This window comes from Myotis nattereri (genome assembly GCF_964212035.1).
Source record: "Myotis nattereri genome assembly, chromosome: 13".
In the NCBI taxonomy this organism is placed as follows: domain Eukaryota; kingdom Metazoa; phylum Chordata; class Mammalia; order Chiroptera; family Vespertilionidae; genus Myotis; species Myotis nattereri.
In genome coordinates, this window is record NC_138088.1 from 17110181 (window position 1) to 17133391 (window position 23211).

At 54.0% G+C, this 23211-nt stretch overlaps 1 protein-coding gene across 29 annotated transcripts in view; it reads left to right on the top strand.

The window, feature by feature from the left end:
- The window catches only part of CAMK2G (calcium/calmodulin dependent protein kinase II gamma), a 59232-nt gene that overhangs the window by 26003 nt on the left and 10018 nt on the right, over window positions 1-23211 (top strand). For 6 of the 29 annotated variants that reach the window (XM_081104860.1, XM_081104858.1, XM_081104859.1 and 3 more), the window contains exons 6-16: window positions 784-856; window positions 1008-1110; window positions 1542-1625; window positions 2414-2508; window positions 3048-3170; window positions 6933-7016; window positions 7257-7299; window positions 9919-9981; window positions 11914-11957; window positions 19531-19563; window positions 23084-23128. In XM_081104860.1, coding sequence (XP_080960986.1) covers window positions 784-856; window positions 1008-1110; window positions 1542-1625; window positions 2414-2508; window positions 3048-3170; window positions 6933-7016; window positions 7257-7299; window positions 9919-9981; window positions 11914-11957; window positions 19531-19563; window positions 23084-23128 — 790 coding nt within the window. Of the gene's footprint in view, window positions 1-783; window positions 857-1007; window positions 1111-1541; window positions 1626-2413; window positions 2509-3047; window positions 3171-6932; window positions 7017-7256; window positions 7300-9918; window positions 9982-11913; window positions 11958-19530; window positions 19564-21842; window positions 21912-23083; window positions 23129-23211 lie in introns of all 29 variants that reach the window. The other 23 variants (XM_081104861.1, XM_081104848.1, XM_081104849.1 and 20 more) reach the window with 7 other exon arrangements.

Consider the following 23211-nt stretch of genomic DNA (forward strand, 5'->3'; position numbering starts at 1 on the left):
GGCCTTCATAAAGAAAACCCGTACAGACCATTTTTAACCTATAAGCGCTCATGATCCGAGTTTTATTGGTCTCGCTTTTCTATATTTTGCATCTAGTATAACATTTATGTATGGTTTGAGGGCACACTATATACTTAGGTGCTGTGGGCCCCTTGGGGGGAAATTGTTTCTTAAAGGTGTCTCTGTACTGGTTTGATCTCCCCTGCCAGATGACAAACCTCAGGGCAGGCACTGGGCCTTACTCGTCTTTATAGCCTGTGTGGCGCCTCTAGGTACCCAGTCAGTGTTTAAATGAACATGCGTGTACCTACCCCAAAACAACTTGGGTTAAGTGGACTCTCCTTCCCAAGTTGCCACCACAGGCCTCTTCTCCTAGGACAGAGTTACGAGAGGGGGAAAGAGAAGAGAGGAAGAGGTTTCCCTTCCCAGGGGTCTGGGGTGTCCCCAATACCTTGGAAACAAACTGGGTTGCGTTGGACCTTCGCAGTCTCAGGAGGCATGGTGGACGCTGTTCTAGTTGCTCCTTGGCGGCTATCTACCGGGAGACTCTGGACAATCCACTTAATCTGCCTGGGACTCCGTTTCTCCTTCTGTAAAATCGGTTGAGCGAGAGGATGTCCACAGCCCAAGGTTATGTCTTCCTGTTCAGTGATGTTCTGTGAGCCCGTGACCCAGCTCCGTGAACCCGTGCTACAGGTTTTACATGCTTCAGTCCACAGCGTGTGGCTGTGAATGAGGTGGTTTAAACTCTCGCCGACATTTCTTTTCCTTCTGCTTTTGCAGCCACTGTATACATCAGATTCTGGAGAGCGTTAACCACATCCACCAGCACGACATCGTCCACAGGGACCTGAAGGTACTCCTCCGGCTCCCCATTCGCTTCCTGCTTGTGAAGTGTTGTCGCCACCTGGTGCCGGATGGCGGTACTACGCGGGCCCACCCAAACTGGGCTCCCTCTGGGCCGAGGGGTGGGTGCCTCACAAGGTTCTGTCTTTTTCCTTACGCAGCCTGAGAACCTGCTGCTGGCGAGTAAATGCAAGGGTGCCGCGGTCAAGCTGGCCGACTTTGGCCTGGCCATCGAAGTCCAGGGAGAGCAGCAGGCTTGGTTTGGTAAGAGTGACCCCGTCTTCCTGGAATGCAGCCCCCGCCCTTCCTCCTCTTCCTGATCTGCCTTCCTCCTCCAGAACTAGCAGCCAGACCCTTAATGGTCCTGGCCTCCTCAGGGACCGGAGGAGAGGGAGGGTGTAGAGCTCCCCGCTGGCCCTACATGACTCAGTGCAGTGAGCCTGGCTGTTGTCAGCACTGTGTTCTTGCTGCCTCTGGGGAGGACGCGAGTTCCTGGTAGGCACATGGACTTGCCCTCTGATTGAGATTCCGGGCACTACAAGAAGCCCAGCCTGTCACCTCTTGCTGCCCATGTCCTGGGAGCTTGGGTAGCAAAAAGCAGCAGAAGTGAGAAGGGACTCGGGGAAGATGGCTGATGTGGATCCAGTGAGAGAGAAGGTGGGTTCAGCGTGCCTCCTCCCTCTCTCCTGCTGCAGGTTTTGCTGGCACCCCGGGTTACTTGTCCCCTGAGGTCTTGAGGAAAGATCCCTATGGAAAACCTGTGGATATCTGGGCCTGCGGTAAGCCCATTCCACACGCACAGCTTCTCGGTGATAAGGGCCCCTGGCTCGGAGCGAGGGCGAGAGAGAGGCATTGCTCTTCTCCGCGGGGCCCACAAGTGTCTGGTACATGTGAAATCACGGCGTGTGCTCCAGTACCCCGGGATGGCCGTTCCCACCACGCCCTGGTCCCAAGTACTTTCCGTTCTGTTTACATCTCCTTGAAGAGGGATTTGTCCACGCCTTAGAGCAGTGGTTCTCAACCTTCCTAATGCCGAGATCCTCTAACTCTTTGCGGTCCAATGTTATTTTTGGAATTCAAACAGTCTGGTGCAAATTAATTGACGGGATTGAATGTTGAACTTTTTAATGTTCTTATTGCTGAACGTTGGACCGGAAAGGATTAATACAGTTCCTCATGTTGTGGTGACCCCCAATTTCATTGTTACAAATTGAACATAATTAAAGCATAGTGATTAATCACAAAAACAATATGTAATTATATATGTGTTTTCCAATGGTCTTAGGCAACCCCTGTGAAAGGGTCGTTCGACTCCCAAAGGTGTCGCGACCCACAGGTTGAGAACTGCTGCCTTAGAGGATGTGCTGTGCCTCAAGAAATCCCTGGCGTGGCTTGGTGTCACGGGGAGTGAAGCATAGCAGGAAGGGCTGGAGGCCCGGCATCGTTGGCCAGGATCCACTTCTACCTCTGCTGTGGCCCTTGACTCTCTGGGTGGCTCTGAGTCCTGTGTGGGTTTTCCTCAGCAAAGAGAGCGACTCACCCCAGTGACCTGTGTTCTGTCTCGTAGGAGTCATCCTGTATATACTCCTGGTGGGATACCCCCCATTCTGGGATGAGGATCAACACAAGCTGTATCAGCAGATCAAGGCCGGAGCCTATGATGTAAGGACCCATTTGTTCCTACCCCATGGTCTCTTCCCAGGGAGGGGGCAGGGTGCCAGGAGGGGGCAGGGGGCTTGGAGGACTCAGGGACTGGCATACAGGTCTCCATTCTTGCCACCACTGTCCCAGGGAGTGACTTTTTTGCAGCCATTCTTGGTGTCTGTAAAACCAAGGAGCCCGCTGAAACCCTTGGGCGTGGAGGGGTGGTGTGCCGTCTAACACAGGGACAAGGAGTCTGGCACTTCCTCCGCTGCGGTGGCGCCTGGGGCACGTTGCTGAATCACTGCTTCCTCCCAGTAGATAGGCAGGGTTGAACCAGAAGATGTTGGAGTCCCTTTCCTGCTCTGAGCTCGTATTCTAACCATGATTGCTGGCTTCCTGTGCTGACACAGGTGCTGGGATACCCCAGGGCTTCCCTAACTCCTTCCCGGGCAGCTTTAGGTAGCACACACTACCCCTCTGATGAAGATAGAGCCTACCTTTCAGGGTGTGAGGCTCGCCAATTTCATATCCCTCCTGCCCCTTCTTCTGCTCCTCAGTTCCCATCACCAGAGTGGGACACGGTGACCCCTGAAGCCAAGAACCTGATCAACCAGATGCTGACCATAAACCCCGCAAAACGTATCACAGCCGACCAGGCTCTCAAGCACCCATGGGTCTGCGTAAGTGTCTTCACCCAGGATGGAGGGGATCAGTGTGCCCTCGCACCCTCCTCGCCCTTTTTATTAACGAGCAGAGAATAATTATTCTGGGCCCTGAGCAAGGACTCAGCAGAGAGGGAGGGGCCCGGAGCTTGGAGGGATTCAGGGAGGCATAGGGGGCTAATTGGCCTCTGTCCGTCTCTCTCCCATTCACTTGTCAGGTGTGAGTTGGTTCTGATCTTGAACGAGGGCTTTTCTGCAGACTCTAGGTCAGTGGTTCTCAACCTTGGCTGCACATTAGAATCACCTGGGAATACTTTTAAAATCCTGATTTCTGGGCCTCATCCTCCGGAAATTCTGTTTCTTTGTTATGGGGTGGGGCCACAACATTAGTAACAAAGAAACAGAATTTCCGGAGGATGAGGCCCAGAAATCAGGATTTTAAAAAGATTCCCAGGTGATTCTAATGTGCAGCCAAGGTTGAGACCCGCTGCTCTAGGTAGTTGATGAGAGAAAGCAGCTGGCACAGCCCAAAGTGAATTGCCAAACTTACGGTGCGCATTCCGACTTTAGCTCTCATACAAACTCTAATGGAAATGTAACCAAGACTCAGCAGTAACAAAGGGGGGCTCTGAACAATTAAAAAGAGCACCCTGAATTCAGTCATAAAGCTCACCCTAGGAGAGCCCTAGGGGCCTCTCAGTATGGGTGAGCATACTCTCGTTTCCACACACAGTCCTAGCAAGCTGAAATCATTGGTTCAAGCAAAGCAGAGGGTTTGCTACAGCTAGGCCATCTGACAGCCGTCTTGCATTTATTTATTATTCCTGTGTTTTCTGATTGCCTCTTGGGTGCTGGTCACCATGTGGGTGCTGGAGATACAAAGATGAATGAGGCATGGTCCCTCCCTCAAAGATCGCAAAGATTATCCAGGGGGACGGGCACTCAAATACACAACCACTCTGTGATGTGACAAGTACATAAAAGAATCTACTGAGTGCTTAGGTGCCCCTGCAGTCTCTGAGGGAGGTAGGATTACTGAGGGCTGCATGGAGGAGGTGACCAGGAGTTCCTCGGGATGACAACCTGCAGACAGGTTAGCTTGGGCCAGGGTGAGAGGCCACGGGAAATGGTAGTGGGTTTAAGGAATGTTAGTTTGCAAGAGAATGAAGCCCTTACAGGTTTCTGCCTAAGGAGTTTAGATTTTATTCTGAAAACATGGGGAACCATTTGTAATTAAGAAAAACCACTTTGGAGGCTGTGTAGAAAATGGATGGAAAAGGAAAGAGGCTGGGGGCAGAGAGCTCAGGACGCTTGTCATTGTCTCGACAAAGCCAGGTGAGGTCTCGGCTAAGGATAATGATACAGTGGGCAGTGTGGCAAGAAGAGGACAACTTTGAGATATTTGGGAGACCGAAAGCATCGAAAGAATTGAGTAACTAGTTGGATTTGGGGAGAAGAGAGAGGGCTCTATGGGGGCTGCCAGGTGTTGAGTTGATAACTGATGGAGGGTGGTACCATTCATTGACCCAGAAGAAACCCAGGAGAGAAGCCAGTTTGTGAGAAAATACGCTGATTTTAGTTTTGCACATATGAGTACGGTGTTCGAGGGCCTCCGGCTGGCGACGTTCCGAGGGTGGTTAGAAACACGGTTCCAGAGACTGGAAAAGTGAAAAGTTGGAAATGCAGGTTGTAGTCGTTTTTGTATAGGTGCCGTTGAGGCTGTGGAAATGGGTGGGGTTGCTTCTTTGCTAGTTGACTTTTCACTGTGGGCTTGTATAAGAGAAGAGATGGCCGCTGAACACGGCATGTCGCGCCGGAGTTAGAGGAGCCTGCAGAGGGACCGAGAATGAGAACTGCCGTGTAGGAGGAGCAGGAGACCCTAAGAAACAGGAGGTCTTAGTAAGGGAGTGTCTGTAATCACACGCTTTAGAGCAGCGGTCGCCAGCCTTTCAGACCTCACAGACCACCGGTTGGCAACCGCTGCTCTAGAGAGTCCAGTAAAGACAGAAAAGAATCCATTGGTTCTGACCGATTAGAAGCCATTGTTTCATTGTGTTGCTGATGGAGGCAGGGGAGTGGGATAGACCTGAGGAGCCTGTTTTCTGTGAGGTGAAGAGCGAATGGGGCTGAAGGGAGAAAGAAGTGGTACTACTTAGAAAAGACAGGTGGGTTAGGCCAGGGGTCCTCAAACTACGGCCCGCGGGCCACATGCAAATACAAATATTGTATTTGTTCCTGTTTTGTTTTTTTACTTCAAAATAAGATATGTGCAGTGTGCGTAGGAATTTGTTCATAGTTTTTTTTTAAACTATAGTCCGGCCCTCCAACGGTCTGAGGGACAGTGAACTGGCCCCCTGTTTAAAAAGTTTGAGAACCCCTGGGTTAGGCCGCCGTGGTCTGCAAACCGCGGCTCTTTGGCCCCTTGAGTATGGCTCTTCCACAAAATACCACGTGCAGGCGCGCACATACAGTGCGATTGAAACTTCATGGCCCATGCGCAGAAGTCGGTATTTTGTGGAAGAGCCACACTCAAGGGGCCAAAGAGCCGCATGTGGCTCGCGAGCCGCAGTTTGCCGACCCCTGGGTTAGGGGAGTTTTAAAATTTTTGTTTAAGGAGAGGCTTGACTACAATATATAGATTGTAGAGAAGAATATAATCTGGAGTAAGGGGTTAAAAATATTAGCTGATTGCGGAAGCAAAGGCCTGGATAGCTCCAAGCCCAGGGGGAGGGGTCAGCGCTGGACTTGGGGGATGAATGCTGCTGCTGAGACCCGGATGAGGTGCAGGTGGGTGACAGTCAGCCTGAGGGTGGGGGGTGTTGAACGTGAGGTTCTTTCTTGATGAGCCGTCCTTCCTCTTGGTGCGGAAGTTGACACTCTGGAGGAAGAGGTGGAATGCGAGAGGAGGTTGGGAGAGTTGCTCTGGGAACCAGGAAAGGGAGCAGCCCGGGGATGGGGGAGAGACGGCCGAGGGGCCCCGTGGGTCGTGGGCTCCAGGCGGCATGTGGTAGGATGTCTTTTTCTGGCAGGCTGGCCAAGACAGCAGCAGCAAAGGGAGGTCGCGATAACTGAAAATGGGCTCTCGGGAATAGGGGAAGTAGGGTGTCCCGGGGGTCGTGTGGCAGGCCCCACCTTCCACTGTCCTGTCTGTCTCGGTGGCTGCGAGGACATGGCCGGTCTGTGCTGTGTGGTAACCGATGCTTGTGCCGCTGACCCCGAGTCACCTGAGAGTGCGTATCACGTCCCGCGGCCCCTGTGTAAGGGGGGAGGAAGTTAGCACTAAGACGGTGAAGAAAACTTCCTTCCAGAATGATAAAGAGCTCCTGAGATCACAGCTTCGTTTAGGCCCTTGTGGGGGGCACGTTAAGAGGAGTTCCTTGGGAGGAACCAGCATTCTCTGTCGAGAGCAGGACCCCGGGCTGTTCTCACTGCTCGAGTCGGGGACTCGGTTGCTGCTCAGTCACAGCTGCTGCAGGCGGCGGGCACGAGGGTCACAGCACGCAGGAGCTCCCCGTCCTTCGCCTCCGCTTCCCAGAGGATGAGCGTGCTCCTCGGGCCCCCCCTCACGGGCGCGGTGTCTCGTGGTCAGATTCTTGTCCTTCCCTAACCTTGAGTTCTGGGTCGTGCTTTTGTTCTAAAAGCCGTTTTCATGCCCGTGACCTCATTTTCTCTTCTGAGCGCCTGTAGGGTGGCTTGAGTGCATGGCCGTCAGCGCAGGGACTAGGGTGAGGGGCAGAGAATCTCGCTGGGGACTCACGGGCGTGTCTGTCTGGCTTCCAGCAACGGTCCACGGTGGCCTCCATGATGCATCGTCAGGAGACGGTGGAGTGCTTGCGCAAGTTCAATGCCCGGAGAAAACTGAAGGTGAGTCTTGCCTTCCGGGCCCCCGGCGCCCTGAAACCGTACCTCTGACAGTGTACCCCCTGCCCCATCACAGAAGGAAGCTCTCCTCCCGGCAGGAGCTGAGCTGTGAAAGCTGCACCTGGAGGAGGTCCTGAGAGACCTGATGTCTTCAGGCTCCAGCCAGCAGCTGCCCTCTGCCTGGGACCAGGCACCCCTCTTCCGGGGTCCGGTTGGGTTCACAGGACCCTCTTCTTTCCACAGGGTGCCATCCTCACGACCATGCTTGTCTCCAGGAACTTCTCAGGTATGTTTTCCCAGCCGGGCACTCTGATTCCACTGAGGTGAGTGGGTCAGAGCAGGGCGTCGCCATGTGCTGCCGTCCTAGTGCTGGTGTCTCGGCCACCCCTGGACCAAGGTGACGAGGACCCTGCTGCTGCTGCTGGGCCCTGGGACCTGGTATCCGGGGGCTTTCCTCGGATTCGGGTTTATGAGCTCTGTTCCTGGAACCACCCAGGGAGCAGCCTGCCCGGCCTCCCACTTACCTGGTCCCTGGGAATTCTGATTTCATTCTCTGAAGAACCGGCAGCACTCTGAAGGTTTTAGCCCATCTCTAGGGTGTTGGAGGATGTGCCGGGGGAGGCCGAGATGAGAGGCAGGGAGGCTGCTCAGTCGCCACCAGTAATTTGCAGATTTGGGGACGCTCTCTGCTCCATTGTGTCCAAGTAGAGGTGACTGGTGGACATTCCTCCAGATGCGTGAGCCTTTTCAGCAACGGTGCTTAGAATGTTCTCTGCGCTACTAGCTGTGAAAGTGAAGAAACAGCGACCAGCAGGGCGGAGGGGGAGGCACTTGCTTAAATTTGCATGAGGAATGAGGGACCTTGGGACCAGTGCTTTGTAAATCACACTTGACATTTCTTTTTAAGATGCAAGACACTCCGCCTCCTCCCCACCCAGCCCCCAGCCCCACCCCCACCCCGTCATTGTTTGCCCTCAGCTGGGAAGCACAGTGGCTTTTCTGTGAGGAAAAGATTCATGTCAGGACTCCCTGAAGACAGAAGTCCTCTTCTCTGCTTGCCCTTTTCCCTGCTCTCCCCTCCCCCTGACCCCCGGACCCACTGCTTTGGTTCAAGACGCCCTGCTCTCAGTCCTACAACAGGACCCGCTCCCTTGCTTTCCTTCTGCACTGCCATGGAGAGGGTTGGCGGGGAGGCTGGCACAGCAGCCACTCTGGGCAGAGGTTGCTCCCTCGAGCCTGAGTCCTGGTGGGCTCATCCGTGTTGGTTCCGGGCAACCTGAACCCCTGGCTCTGCGGACATGGGGCCTCCAGAGCCGTAGCCCGAGTGAGAGCCACAGGGACTGGAGAGTGAGCCGAGAGTGTCCCCCAGGCCGTCCCCTTGACCCTGGCTGGGGGCTCGTCCCTGTGTTGTGGACACCCACGAGGGGAAGTCCACCATCCACAGGTGGGAGCAGGAGGGCAAGTCCCACCTCGTGCCCCCAGTGCTGCTGCTCATTCCTCACAGCGTCTGCGTTCTTGGTTTAAGAGCCTTTTGTAGGACGCTCAAGGGCGTTTCTGCGTTGCCCCTGGAACGGTGATCCGTTCTCTCTCTGAGTGGAAGGAATGTGAAGACCGGCCGCTGGGAAATCAGTAGCATGTGCCCGGCCCCGTGGCCTCGGGCCTCTGCCTCTTTCCAGGCAACCGGTGGCCTGGTCTCGGGAGGTCGGTCTCTGTTAGGACAAAGCACCTCCGCTAACCCTAAAGCGCCGCCTGCCCTCGCTGCCCGGCCTCCTCCAGCCTTTGCGTTCCCTTCGCCCTGGGCCAGAGGAGACCGACAGCTGAGACACTGCAAGGCTCAGGATGACCTTCCTGCCCCGCCTCTGGGCAGGTGAGGACAGGGCCCTTCTCAGGAGCCTGCAGAAAGGGGTGTGCAGGTGGAATCCAGAAGGAAGGTCGCCAGGGTGTTTCTTTAGGAACGAGCGAGGCTGTGTTCTGAGTAGATCCCAGACAGGGCGTAGGGTAGCCCGGAACCCTAGCGCAGTGGTTGACAAACTGCGGTTCGCGAGCCACATGCGGCTCTTTGGCCCCTTGAGTGTGGCTCTTCCACAAAATGCCGACTTCTGCGCATGGGCCACGAAGTTTCAATCGCACTGTACGTGTGCGCCCGCACATGGTATTTTGTGGAAGAGCCACACTCAAGGGGCCAAAGAGCCGCACGTGGCTCGCGAGCCGCGGTTTGACGACCACTGCCCTAGCGGGTCGGCTGGTGGCAAAATCAGGGCTCCTGCCGTGGATTGCTTGGGCAGCGTGGACTTTCTGTCTGGGCCTCGCTTCTTGGCATCTTCACCCTCGGAACCCTGAGGAACACAGGCTGCGAAAAGCTGCCCCTCTGGCTCCCTGCCTGAGAGGGAGAGCAGCCCCGTCTCTAAGGAGCCAGGGATGTGGGACGTCCGTGACCTTCCCGGGCCCCGAGTGCTCGTCTCTCCACTGTCCAGAATGCGGCCAGAGGAGCGGGCTGCCCTGTGCGTGGGGCTCTCTGAAAATGTCCCCCTGGGGAGAAAGGTTGGGAAGTGGGGCTCAGTGTCCTCACAGCCTCTCACCAGCCAGGCTCCTCCCTGTAGCCAGACCCTCGCCCGAGGTGGTCACAGGACACGTGCTGGGGCCATTCCCCCGGAGGGGAGCCGTGGCGTTCCCTGCGCCCCGGCTGAGCCCAGTCCTCTCAGGTCCCCAGACTGCTGCCGGGCTGGCTGCACCTGCTCCTCGGCCTCCCCCGGCGCCTTCGCTCCCCCAGCTCGGCTGGCTTGGCCACGCCGCCCGGACCCTGCTGTGCGCGGGCGGCCAGCGGGCTCCTCGCTGGGCATGCTCCTGCGGACTGGCCCCGTGGCTTTGCGGCAGCTCTGTGCACTGAGAGACTGTATCCCCTCAGTTGGCAGGCAGAGCTCCGCCCCCGCCTCGCCTGCCGCGAGCGCCGCCGGCCTGGCCGGGCAAGGTACGTGGCATGAGTCCTCCCCGACCGACCGCCTGCCTCGGCTCCCTGCCACCCCACCAGGAGGGCCAGCATGCCAGGCCCACTCACCAGGGAGGCGAGTCCCATGCTTGCGGGCTGAGATGGGCATGCCGATGGACCACCTAACTTGGCATCTGCGAGCGCATTGGTGTTACGGAGCCCCCTAACCAGCCATGCATGCTGGGCGCTTGCCAACTCTCAGGAGGCAATAGCCTGGGGACATGGAGCGGGGCAGCAGGGGGCTTTAGCCTGGCCTCCCTGTGCGGGCCGGAGGACTGGGCTTCAAGGCCCTGTTGGAGACCCCACAGAGGAAGGCACGCCCCTCGAAATGGTGAAGCCTGGCATTTCAGGCCTTCAGTCTGCAAGGCTAGAGAGTGCTGCGGTGGAGGCAGCGTCCTGGGTTTGGATCCTAGCCCTGCCACACCCTGAGCAAGCTGCATCCGCTCTCCCAGCCCTAGTTTTCTCATCTCTCCGGTGGGGCTAACAAATATCATGGCGGTGATTATGATCATATATGTTGAAGGCTCTCAACCCTGCCTGTACATGACAGACAGCTTGTAAAAAAATGCCCATGCTGGGACTCCACCCCAGACCAAAAAAAATCAGAATCCCTAGGGCATGGGGTAGTCTTACGTAAGCATTTTTTTTTAAAGCTCCCCAACTGATTCTAATGGGCAGCCGGAGTTAAGAATTCTGATGTATGTAAACCATATAATATAGTAGGTGGTCAGGCCTCGTAGTAAATACGTTAAAAACGTAACTTTTGAATCACCCCATCATGCCTAGAGGGAGGTTGGGCCAAAGGCCATTTTGGGGGGTCAGAATTCTTGTGACGGAAGGACCCCTGTTCTCAGTGTAGAGAGGTGGGACTCAGCGTGGGCTGAATGACCACCTGCAGGCACGGGTGGCAGCAGCTAACACTGGCCGAGTACTTGCCATGTGCCAAGCACTCTGCTTAGGGCTTTTCCTGCATGATCCCTTGGGATCCCATCACTGTCCTGTGACCCAGGCCCTGTTTCACCCCATTTTGTGGGTTGAAAAAAGCTGAGGCTCAGATGGGTTCAGTACCTCCCTCCAGGTCACACAGCGAGCAAGTGGTAGAACTAAGATGCAAACCCAGCGAAGTCCAGGGGATCAGACAGTTGAGCTGATTCCATCTCCCTGTGCCTCCCAGACTCTCCCATCTCCTGTCTGGTCCCAGCCATCCTGCACAGAGCTCATCAGCTTGAGCACCGCCCTGTGCTGGCTGGACTCTGTTTAATGCCTTGTCCTTCTGCCCGGTCCTTCTGCTCAGTGGGCTCAGAGAGTGGACGCGGGAAAGGGTGGCAGACAGGACCCAGTAAACCTGGTAAGGACCTGCTCCGTCAAGGCTTCACCCCCCCGGCAGAACCCTCCTGTAGGTGGTCCTGGTCTCTGTGTCTGTGTCTGTCTGTCCTCACGTCTGATCTCCTTCGTGAACTGTGACACTCCCGTTTCTCGAGAACACTCAGATGTCTTGCATCCTTCCGGCTTGGCCATCCTGAGAATCTCCGTGGCACCTAGGGGCGGAGCCCTCACCTTTCATCCTGGCGCTCTGCTCTGGGCCCGGGTGGAAGCTGTCGGAGGCAGAGTGCCCAGCGCCCCGGGCGGCTCCGGTACTGAATGTGGTTTCTCCTCCTAAGCACAGTGTGTCCCTGTTTCTGCCGAGCCGTCTTCCATGGCAGAGGAGACCCTGGGGTCCCACCCCGAGGGCCTGATGCTGCTTGAGATGTCCTTCGTGCTTTGGGGCTGCCGGGCAGTGCTCTGCTCCCGGGGGTTTCCGGAGACTCCGGCCCCCTTTGCAGACACGGCAGTCTCTGTGGATCCAGCTGCCAGGCGTCAGGTTGAAGACAGGGTGCAATGCGAGAAACTTGATTTTCCTCTTTGTTTTCGCAGCTGCCAAAAGCCTATTGAACAAGAAGTCGGATGGCGGCGTCAAGGTAGGTGTCTCCACCCTTGTAGCCGGAGACCGGCCTCTCTCTCCTGCAGCCATTGATGGGGATTCTTGGCCCCTTATTCCCCCCTTTCCCTGGGACCCTTCCTGTCCTTGCTTTTCTGCTTTAAACCAGAAACCTGTGTGCTCGGAACAGCAGGTTCCACTGGCCTGAGAGGGCAGAAGGCAGGTGTGTTTCTCCTGAGCCTGCCTAGCTGATCCAAAAGACTCCGGGGAACCGATCCAAACGATGGTTTGACTAAAGCTGAATCCTGAACTTGACTTCCAGACAGGTGCCTCATTTGCAGGGCTTTTGACTCTCTGGTGTTTTTTTTTAAGTCATTTTGGTTAATTTTTTTTCTTTCTTGTTCTTTCTGAAGCACAAACCCTTTTTTATCAAATGAAAGCAAAGTTTGCCTGAAGCCATAATCCTTTTGGTCTTTCCTTCCCTCAAAGCACTTCTGGGACCCAGCTCAGCTACCTCTAAGTGAAAGTGTCTTAAACTCTATCAGGGCGTAGGCCCCTCAGAAGCAGGCGAGGGACATGGTGTGCACAGCTTTCCCGTTAGGTAAGGGAGCTTCCCTGTGGGGCCAGGGAAAGAGGAGAGACTAGGGGCCTGCAGGGACCAGCGGGAACCCCTAGAGTGAGTGGCTGCTCGGCCAAAGTGGAGGAGAGGTGGCTGGGGGTCCTCACAGGGCCCAAGGTGTCCTGTAGATGCCTTGGGGTCGGAAAGGGCTGGGGACAGGGCATGAGATGGGAGTTCATGCTATCTTGAAGCCTATCAGTTTACACCACGGAGAATTTCAAACTGAAATTATCCAAACCTTTAAATCCCAGCAAACGTTTAAGCTACGCCTTTCCCCAGGATCCTCTGTCCCCAGCTTAGATATACACATGTGCCCCATTTCCTCGCCTGCCCACCTTCCTCCTCCTCTCATTCTCTGCGTGCTTGCTGCTGTGTACTCCTGCCCCAGGGAGCGGAGCTCGGGCTCTGCGCACGGCTGCTGACATGGTGCTGGGGTTGACCGCTGCCCCCTTCCCGTTATGAGGACATGAGCTGGATGTCATGGACATGGGCTTGGACATGAACCAAGATAGGAAAGGTGGCAGGTGTAGTCGGAGAGAGATGTTGCATATCTCTATTTGGGGGAATAGCTAGAATCAATCAACCTTTAGGGAGTGTGTAATAAGTACCTATCTGGCCCAGGGCTGCACTCAGTTCTAGGAGCACCCAAGCGTGTAGAAGCTGATGCTTTAGAAAGAGGTGATGCTGTCTTCTGGCTTTAGGAAGCGGCAAGGTAGTTAAAGAGGAAAACGGACACACCTGGAACCAGCCCAGCACGGAATGGCCTGTGGTACTGGATCCTACCCGAGATGGTTCTGTTTAAGAAGCTTCTAGGAAAAGCTTCTTGGAACCAAGTCAGTAATTGCCTCTAGGGAGTGGGATTAGAGGCGAGGACAGGGTAGGGAACACACCTTTTGTTCTTTAGTATTTCCTTTGAAATGAGAATGTATTCTATAACATAAGAACAACAGGAAATGTTTTTATGGTCCTGCCCACCTGGAACTTGGGGTGTGTGGCTCAGGGATGTCAGAGCTACAGCTGGGTTGGTCTGGTTGAGCAGAGGAATTGCAGGGCTAGGTCAGACCACAGGAAACGCTGAAGGCCACTGAGAAGGAAGCTACAGTGAGTGGGATGGTTTTTTTTAAAGACATGGCTGAGGGTGTTAAGGACAAATAGAAGAGTGTAAAAGCCAGACACAGAGGTATCGACTAGGATTTGTTACAGTCTGGGTGCAGGGTGAAGAAAAGGTGATTAGAAGTAGAAAGGGGTAATATTCAAAATACCCAACCATCAGAACAGGGGTTGCCTGTGGGCAGTGGGTCTAGCTGTGCCCATGGATGCTGGGGTCTGATGAGATGTTAGTTCTGCTTAGAGATGTGTCAAAGGATGGGTGTGGGGAGGGTTAAAAAAGGACCCATCAAAGATAACATAAAAGTTCTGGAATGTTGAAAGAATTGGTGGTGCCTCTGCTAGAAATGGGGTAGTGGGACGGGAGGTCCAGGGGAGGGAAGAGAAGGTTGTTTTGACCACCTTGAGATATCGAGGCGGCGGGGATTTGGGTGGAGAGGTCTTTAAGGGGCTGGCAAGACTGGGGGAGGAGGGCCGCACTGGACGTACAAATGGGGACTCGCATGAGTGCATCACCACTCCGCCCACTCAGCCAGGTCTGTGCCTCGGGAGTTGGGGAGCAGCAACATAGTCCCCCCTTGAAGTGCTCGCGGTGGGGGAGACAGGGAAGCCACCAGTCCTGGTGCGGCCTGGCGAGGTCCGTGAGGGGGTGTGCATAGGGCTGCAGGAGCGGGGCCAGAACAGGAAAACTTTCTGGAGGAGACAGCCCATGAACTGAGTTTGAAGGATTCCCTGGATTTTGCCAGGTTAAGGAGAGGAGAAGGAAGAAGAATATTCCAGACAGAGGGAACAGCACGTGTGGAGGTACATGAGTTTGGGCAGCACGATGATTCTGGGAACTTGAGTACCTTGTGTCTGGCTGAAGCAAACAGCGAGTGCGCCAAATAGGAGCTGCAACAAAGCAGTGACGGCTGAGATGGCGGTGAGAGGGTGAATCAAAGAGCCATTAAGGGGCACATTTCAAGCAGAACTTCCTAGATCAGTGACGGCGAACCTTTTGAGCTCAGTGTGTCAGCATTTTGAAAAACCCTAACTTAACTCTGGTGCCGTGTCACATATAGAAATTTTTTGATATTTATTTTATATATTTAAATGCCATTTAACAAAGAAAAATCAACCAAAAAAATGAGTTCGCGTGTCACCTCTGACACGCGTGTCACAGGTTCGCCATCACTGCCCTAGATGCTGGCCCGATGGATGACCGTCAGGTGTGGCCATGTAAGATTAGCCTAAGGAGCTAATTAAAACTACAAATTCCAGGGTAACCTAGAATCCAGATTCAGAAAGCCCTGGGTGGGAGGTAGAGTCTGAATTTTAATCATACTTCCCCTCCCCCCATGTGAATCTATGAAGGATTAAGAGACCGGTAAAGACAAAACTTGGGGGTTGTCTGTTATTAAGGGGCTGGAAAAGAAGAGGACTCAGCAAAGGAAATGCAGGACGAACAGGAGGTGGGGAAAGAACGGGTATGCAACAACATACCTTCCAGGAACACGGGAGGATGAGAACTCGGGGGACAGAATCACTAAACTGCTCTGAATGAAAACGGGGGGGAACCCAGCCAGCGTCTGACCTGATGTGCCCAGTAAATGAGTCTGACTCTTGAGGAAAGACTTTGGACATAGTGGTGGGACCCCAGAGGCTGAGATGCTGCAAGTGTTTGCGAAGAGGATGGCCAACCCAAATTAAAAGGCCAGCAACAGACCTGCTTGGGGAAACCAGCACAGCAGGTGTGATGGGAAGAGTTAATGTTTTTTTTCTACAAAAGAGATTTCTCTAACAAATCAGAATCCTCCCTAAAACCCAGCAGATCATGGTCAGAGGAGATGAACTGACAATCTGTCTGAAGAGGAGGAAGAAGTGGCTCCCATGTGGGTGTTTAGGTTTAGCCTCACTAATATCAGAGAAATGCAAGTCAGAACAAAGTGCCATTTCTGACTCTTCGAGTTAGTGAAAAGTCAGGATGACCTTTTGTAAAGCAGTCTGCGTGTCAGAAACGATAAAAGTGTGCCTGCCTTGTTTACCCTTTACGTCTACTTCTGGGAATTTATCCTAAAGAGATCATTGAAAATGTGGAAAAAACTGAAAGCGAGAAGATGTTCAGTGTGACGTGATTTGTAGCTGTGAAAAGAGTGGAGATGATCTCAAAAGCCAGTAGGTAATGACTAAGGAATGATGGGAAACCCATAATAGACCATTATAAAGCTACTAATTGTCATGACAGTTATGACCGAGATGTGATACAATGACAGAGATGCTTTATATTAAGTGGGGTGTAAAGCAGTACATACTCTACTATCTACATTTGTTTTTTTTTTAAAAAAAAACAATGTGTTTATAGATCATATTCAGTATATGGCAGGTGGATAGAAAATGAACTGGAAGGAAACCCACTGACGTGTTAATAATAACCTCACTGGGCGATGGGAATTTAGGAAACTTTTATTTTATACCTTTTCCTGTATGTCCTGCATATTTCAGCTAGATGATGCAGTATGTTGATAACCAGAATAAAAATCAAAATACTATTTCTTTTCAAAGTAAAGCATAAACTTGTATATAGCTTATAATGACACTTTTAAATTGTATAAGAAAAGACTGGCAAGAGTGATAGCATTATGGATTTTTCCCCCTTCTTTTCTGTTGCCCAAATTGCTTGTGATGTGGCTTCAGTCCTTTTATAATCAGGAACAAGTAGATGACAGTGACGTGGTTGGATGAAACCAGGATGTGGGGTTTGGTTTTCTGAGAGTGAAGGCGATAACCTGGATTGTGAGGGAGGCTGTGACGTTGCTCAGAAGATGCTTTCATACCCTATCCTCCCGCCCCAGTTCCTGCTGCCCCAGTTCCTGCTGCCTAAGGCCCATCGAGTGGTTTCCTTCTCACTGTCCAGAAGCTTCCACCACAAGATGCTCGAATAGCATTAATTTGAGCAGCAAGTTTCCTTTGTGGTCTTGAATATGGGGACTTCGGGTTCTAGTTAGGTTTCTTTGAATGTGGATGCCTGTGACTCAAGGTCTATGGAAGAGTGAGAGCCACTTGGAGGGGCCACCAACTCTCAGATCCCTAGAGGTGCCTAGTTGAGGGCCACTCATGGGTTCTGCTAGTCCCAGGCCAGAATGGCCATCCAATATTTAAGAAGAGAGAGAGAACAAAAGGATATAGATATTTCCTTAAGTACTGTTTGAATATTTGTTTAAGTATGGAAAGGAGGCTGGAACCCTTTTCTGGTTTGAAATTTTAAATAAATGTTTAATTTTTAAATCTAAGTGGGATGTAGTTCTTGAGAAATGACCTGGTATTGAAACAGTGCTGCCATGCTGGCTTTGCATGGCTGAGGGCAAAGCCCCAAAAGGATGGAGAAAGGAATGGAAAGAAAACAGCTCACCTAGAAGAAAATAACACTTGAGTAGAAAGAGATTATCTCGGGATTTCATGAAAGGCCGTTTAGGGAAAGGACAGCCAGCGGGGAGCAAGTTGGGAACGTACTGCCCGTTAAGTGAAGCAGACAAACAAAGTGCAAGGCCAGGCCCGGGTAGAACAACCCGCTATAAACAACCTGCCATGACAGCTCCCCAAAACCACCCGCACCCAGACTGGGCCTGGATCGGCCCCCACAGAGTTCCACTGATCGGATTCTGGGCAAGTCGGACGCCTGTGCTCTGCTTTTGCCTGGGGAAAGTCAGTCAGCGAACCCAGTGCCACTCAGTAAACGTTAGCTGGTTGCACGATAACTTTAAGGCGTTCCATGAGGCCCCATGGAGATTACAAAGATAAAGGAGATATGGACCGCCTTCCAAAGATAAAGGAGATATGGACCGCCTGGGCAAAGGTGTCCTCTCCCCGGGTCTAGTCCCGTGGTCGGCAGACCGTGGCTCGCGAGCCACATGCAGCTCTTTGGCCCCTTGAGTGTGGCTCTTCCTAAGCCTTAGGAGTACCCTAATTAAGTTAATAACAATGTACCTACCTTATAGTTTAAGTTTAAAAAATTTGGCTCTCAAAAGAAATTTCAATCGTTGTACTGTTGGTATTTGGCTCTGTTGACTAATGAGTTTGCCGACCACTGGTAGTTGGATGAAGTGAAGGGATAGTGTGAATGTAAGGCAACTCCCTCTTTTTGAGGGGTGATTTTGAAAGTAAAATCTCGTATTGTCTTTGGCAAATATGAGAGTCCTCATTATATTTAGGCCTTCTTTTTCTTTAGATCTAATTCCTAATTGTGGACCATTCTTTTAAGTATTTGTATTCCCAAAGATGCCTTCTAAAGTAGAGTGTCAGGATACCCGGCAGAGCCGAAGGCTCTTCCGTTCTTTTGGTTTTGGGCTCGGAGGAGGCGTACCATCCTTCGGTCACCCCGAATGCGGTTCCTCCTACACCAGCCGCCTCCACCACGTCACTGGAGCTCGAACCCAACAGATCCAAGCTGTACCCTGAGGAGCACCGGCGGGGAAGGCAGTGCCACGAGATCGGCCCCCTGGGTTTGTCTCCAAAAAACGTTGGTGATGACAGCGCCAGAGCAACCAGTGATTGGAAGGGTCTGAGGATTACGGTAAAACGGACCAATCAGAGCAGTCAGGCCCAGGTTGAGTTTAGTGCCTTCTCCCTCTGCCCTGATCATCAAAGCCTTCACAGAACCACCAATAGACAGGAAGAAGCAAAAAGCATGAAACGCACTGGAAATATCACTTTTGATGAGATTGTCAACATTGCTGGACAGACGCAGCACCGATCTTTAGCTAGAGACCTCTCTGGAACCGTTAAAGAGATCCCAGGACTGCCCAGACTGTGGCCGCCACCCTCTTGACATCATAGAGGACGTCAGCAGGGGTGCAGTGGAATGCCGCTAGTTAAGAACCACAAAGGAAAACATTTCACTTAAAGATCATGTGACGACAGCACCACACAGAGTGCCAGCCTCCTGAGGGCAGGAGCGTTTCTCGGACTTGCTCACTGTGGCCAGAACAGCCCTCCGGGAGTGCTTGCGGGGTAGCGTTAAACGAACATGCAGTAGTCAAACAGCAGACAGCCGTGGTCCAAGGGGACTTCCGTCTCCCAGCCAGCTAATTAGAAGGTTCTTAATTACCTCTCACCTTTCAGACTCAGTCTTCTGAGATGTAATTTCAGTGTTCCGTGTGCTCTTTATTTTTATGCTCTTGTTTCACATCTGAACATAAAGTCCGTGAGCATCTGGTGAAGGCTGATCAGTCACTGCTTCCAGCATTCCCCATGGTTTACATCTCTGTCGTTGTGATTGCTGTACTTCTGATCACCAACACGCCTCTATCTTTCCATTTCCCAACTCATTGCAAAATGAAAGAAAACATTGAAATCTTACCAACGAGGGTGGCCACGCCGATAAAAGGGGTGCCAGATTTTGATTGTCAGATAATTTTTAAAAGCTCAACATCTTCATCCAAAAGCAGTTTGAGGTGGGCAGCAAAAAGGAAAAAAAAAAAAAAAATGGCAAGGTCCAGAAGTCAAATGTGATTAACCTGAGGATGGTCTGAGTACTTTCACCACCTACCTGGTAGCTGCTCACCCGAATTTCAGGCAGACCTAGGAATGAGAGAAAATAAGCCCAAAGCTGTAAATTTGCATGGAAATGTTACTCACCCTCCCAGACTTGTGACTTAATCTCCTCTAGCAGCTTCCTCTGAGCAAGGCCGCGGCCTCTCTGAACATACTAAACCTGTGTGTGTGCGCCTGACGGCAGAGGCGTTCTCCTCCCCCAGGGTCCGGAGCCCGTGTGTGCCGGACTCCGGGTCTCCTCCTCCCGCTCTTTCCTCCCGAGGCAGAGCCTACGCTGGCGCCCTAACCTGCAGCGTCTCTGTGCTTCTCTTCTTACCTCCTCTTTCCTGTTCTTTCCCTTTTGCTGTGGTGTGTCCAGAAAAGGAAGTCAAGTTCCAGCGTGCACCTAATGGTGAGCCTTGCCTGCCCACCCATCTGCCCACTCCATGCTGCCTGTGCCCGCCTGCCGGCCACGCAAACCCATTCTGCCATGTGCGTGCGCTTCACTCATCCTCACTGCATGTCTGTGCTGTGTGGGCAGGTGTGGCCCGTCCTGCGGGGCGGGGGCCATTGCCCAAGGTCCCCCAGGAGCCTAAAAGGTGGGCATTGCAATGTGCCTGCCGCAGCCCAGGGCAGCGGGTGAAGCTGGCAGGGACCCGGGGCCAGGGGCAAGCACAGGGAGAGACCCTCACTCACTGCTGCCCAGGAGGCGAGGCCCTGCTCCCCGGGCACGGGCAGCGACTTCCTGCAGATTGGCAGCCGGTGGACGTCTGGTGGGCAGAAGAGCTGGTTGAAGAGCCTCACTCTCCCGGCCTTTTCCCCTGTGCAGCTGCCCATTAGCAGTGCCCAGTGTTTTACCCTTCCCACCCAGCCCTCGGGGAGCAGCTGAAAGACAACAGGAAGCACGTGTAGTTTTATCCTCACCTGAGGACATGGTTTCATTGATTTCGGAGAGAGAGGAAGTGGGGGGAGAGAGAGAAAAACATCGATCGGTTGCCTCTCGCACGCCCCACCCCTATGGGGATTGAGCCTGCAACCTGGATATGTGCCCTGACCAGTCATCAAACCCGCCACCTTCTGGTGCCCTGCACGATGCTCCAACCAGCTGAGCTCACCGGCCAGGGGGCCAGAGCAGGAACGCATCTTCTTTCTCATGGGACGCGGGGCACCAAGAGCAACACGGCAGCCTGAGTCATTATGAAACCGTCCATTAAAGCCAGAGGTGGGGCAACCCGGGGGGCATCCCAGCCCTCTTCAGATAGGACAGGTTTTATGAACACCCTGGAGTCCTCCCACTGTGCCAGGATCTATCTCAGCTGGGCTTTGCAGGCAAGACAGCCTTGGCCAGGCAGCCCCCCCAGAAGGTCAGTGTCATCGCTGAGCTAGGAGGGCCCTGCTCCTTCCCGGGGGGAATGGGAGAGAGCAGAGCTCCTGTGAGTTTAGACCCACGTCCCGGCTCCTGGGACCCCTCTTCTCAGCCTGCAGCGTTCAGTGGAGTCTTGTAGCACTTGGTTCTGGTTTGAGGTTCCATGCCCAGACCTGGGTTTGGGATGCCTCAGCGAGCGAAGGGCGGATGGCTTCAGGTCTGGTCCTCGGGGCTGGGGAAAAGGCCCCCAGGCGAGAAGAAACCGTCTGGGTAGCTTTTGGCGAGTATCCTCATTTGCGCCCGCGCAGAGGTGGTAGGCACGCGTTTGTCTCTGTGCCTTTTGAAGGACTTGCAGGCATCAGGCCCCTTCTCAGGGGCCGCCAGCTCCACTGGACACTCGTGAGACTGAGTCCACTGGTTAGGGGATCGTAAGTCCACTGGGAGAGCATCGCTATGACGCCCTGCCTCCTTCCTTCCCGGCCACCCTCCCCCCCCACCTCCCTTGCTGTGCCGCTCAGTGTGACATTTTGAAAGATGAGATATCCCGGTGGTCTCTGCGGTAGGAGTGCTGGCCTGCCCGTCAGCCTCCTCTTTCCTGGGGGCTGGACCTGGGACTGCAGCCACAGCCCCCAGCAGGGTTCACCGGCCCCTCCTTGGAGCTCAGTCCTTACTGGCAGCTGACCCCGTCCACGAGCCGTCAGGCGGCAAGGCCAGCAGCGCGCTCCTGTCTGCTCCCTGGGTCAGTAGGTGCATATTCTAAGCAAAGCCAAATCCCACCCCTTCCTCTCGGACACCACCTCCTGGACCAGGTTTCCTTTCTCTTCTGTTCCTCTTCTTTCAGGTCAGGCTTGAAGCTGGTGCTGTAAGGGAAGGGAGTGCAGGTGGCAGGTTGAAAGGGCACCAGGAGAACACCCACAGATAGGAGACGCAGCGTTTCTGAATTTTGTTCTGCTTTCTTATAAGCCACCCTCCTTTTCCCCTTGTGAAATGAGAAGAAGCTCCTGCGTTTCTTTGGGTGACTATGGTTGTGCAGTGACATTGCATCTGGCTGAAGCAGAGAGTTCTGGAGAGATGCCCTAAACCAGTCTTTGGAAGGCTGGCCCCACCTTGAGGATGCTTCCAGAGCTAAATCTCTGGACCCCCCTCCAACTGCTCCCCTCTTTCGATCATCTCTCCAGCCATCGCTCCCGTCCGCGTAGCGTTTTGGAGGCCACCTGCGCCCTAGCTCCTCCAGGCCAGGCCAGGGGGCAAGGGAGGTCTGGGAGTCGAACCTGAGCTGCTTTGGTGACTCTAGAGGAACTAAACCATCTGTTTTCTTGTCTCAGCCACAGAGCAACAACAAAAACAGTCTCGTAAGCCCAGCCCAAGAGCCTGCGCCCTTGCAGACGGCCATGGTACCTCCTGACTACGGCTTCTCCGCCCCTGCCCCCGGCTGCCTCCTGCTCCTTCCCTCGTCCTCTTCTTGCCCTCCCGCCCAGGCCTCTCTGGCTCTCTTCCTTTCTGGATTCCTGTAGATCAGGCTGCTTCGTGTACTTCCCCACAGACCCCTTCCCCCTCATTGTCCCGGCTGACCATGCTCCTTCCTGCACGGCAGAACTGCTCCTGCTCCTTTCACTGTTGGGGGAAGAGTGATCGGGGCTCTCGGCTAAACCTCCCAGCCCCAGGCTGGGCCCCCAGGGTGTCTGCTTTGGGGGCCGGGAAAGTCAGTTGCTTGTAAAAGGAGAGGGTAGGAGCTTTCTCTGGACCTGTACGTCAGTTCTTGGAGGCCTCCTTATAAAATCTGCCTCAGCCTTTCCTTTGCAATTCATGAACAGGACGGAGGGCTGGGGTCCCTCCCCCCACCCCGATGGTGCTGAGCTCTGGGTTTCTGGAGAGCCCGTGCTGCTTGTGCCGTCGGAGTTCTCTCTGGCTCTTCGGGGGGGCATCGTGCGCTCCCAGAGCTCCCTCTGCTAGTGCAGGCTAAGGAGGTAGCAGGGGATGACTAGGAGAGAGGGAGGGGTAAACGTGCCTGCTGCTCCTCCTGCTTTCTGTGGACCCTCATGCTGCCTGACATGCGGATGTAGGGACGGGACCCCGGGGAAGGCAGAGGTGGGTGAAGCAGCAGCTCTGGGCTCAGCTTGCTGTGGGGGCACCCTGGGTCTTTCTGGGACACCTTAGTCCGCTCTCCCTTTTTCCAGCCTGCCCCTTGTGAACAGTGTTGGTGGGGTCCAGCCTGTGCCCTTAGCCCCCCAGCTCACCCAGTGTACTTGTCCCGTGGGGAGAGGAAACTCAGAAGGGGCAGGAATCAGCGTCAGAGACCCTCTTCCCCTCCGCTCCCCTGGTGCCTGCTTCCATGGCCAGGCCTCTCTTTCTTACCAGCCAGCGCTGTCCCCTGATTCTGGGGCTCCCGGCTACCTAGGACCCAGTCATATCAGGACGTTTTGTCTTGTGAGAATGGCTAGTGGGGAGGCCCCAGTGGTCATTATAGAGGTCTCTGAGGGTGCCTGGGTAGGGGTGGGGGTCCCCCAGGGAAGAACAGTAAGTCTGTCTCCGAGGTCAGGAGGGTAATTTTCATCTTCCCTCACAGGAGCCGCAAACCACAGTGGTGCACAACGCTACAGACGGGATCAAGGTGAGTGGGTCCTGAGCTGCCCCCTGCTCCGTGTCAGCAGGAAGCCGGTGGGCTGCGTCGCGGGGTCCGAGGGTCCCACAGAT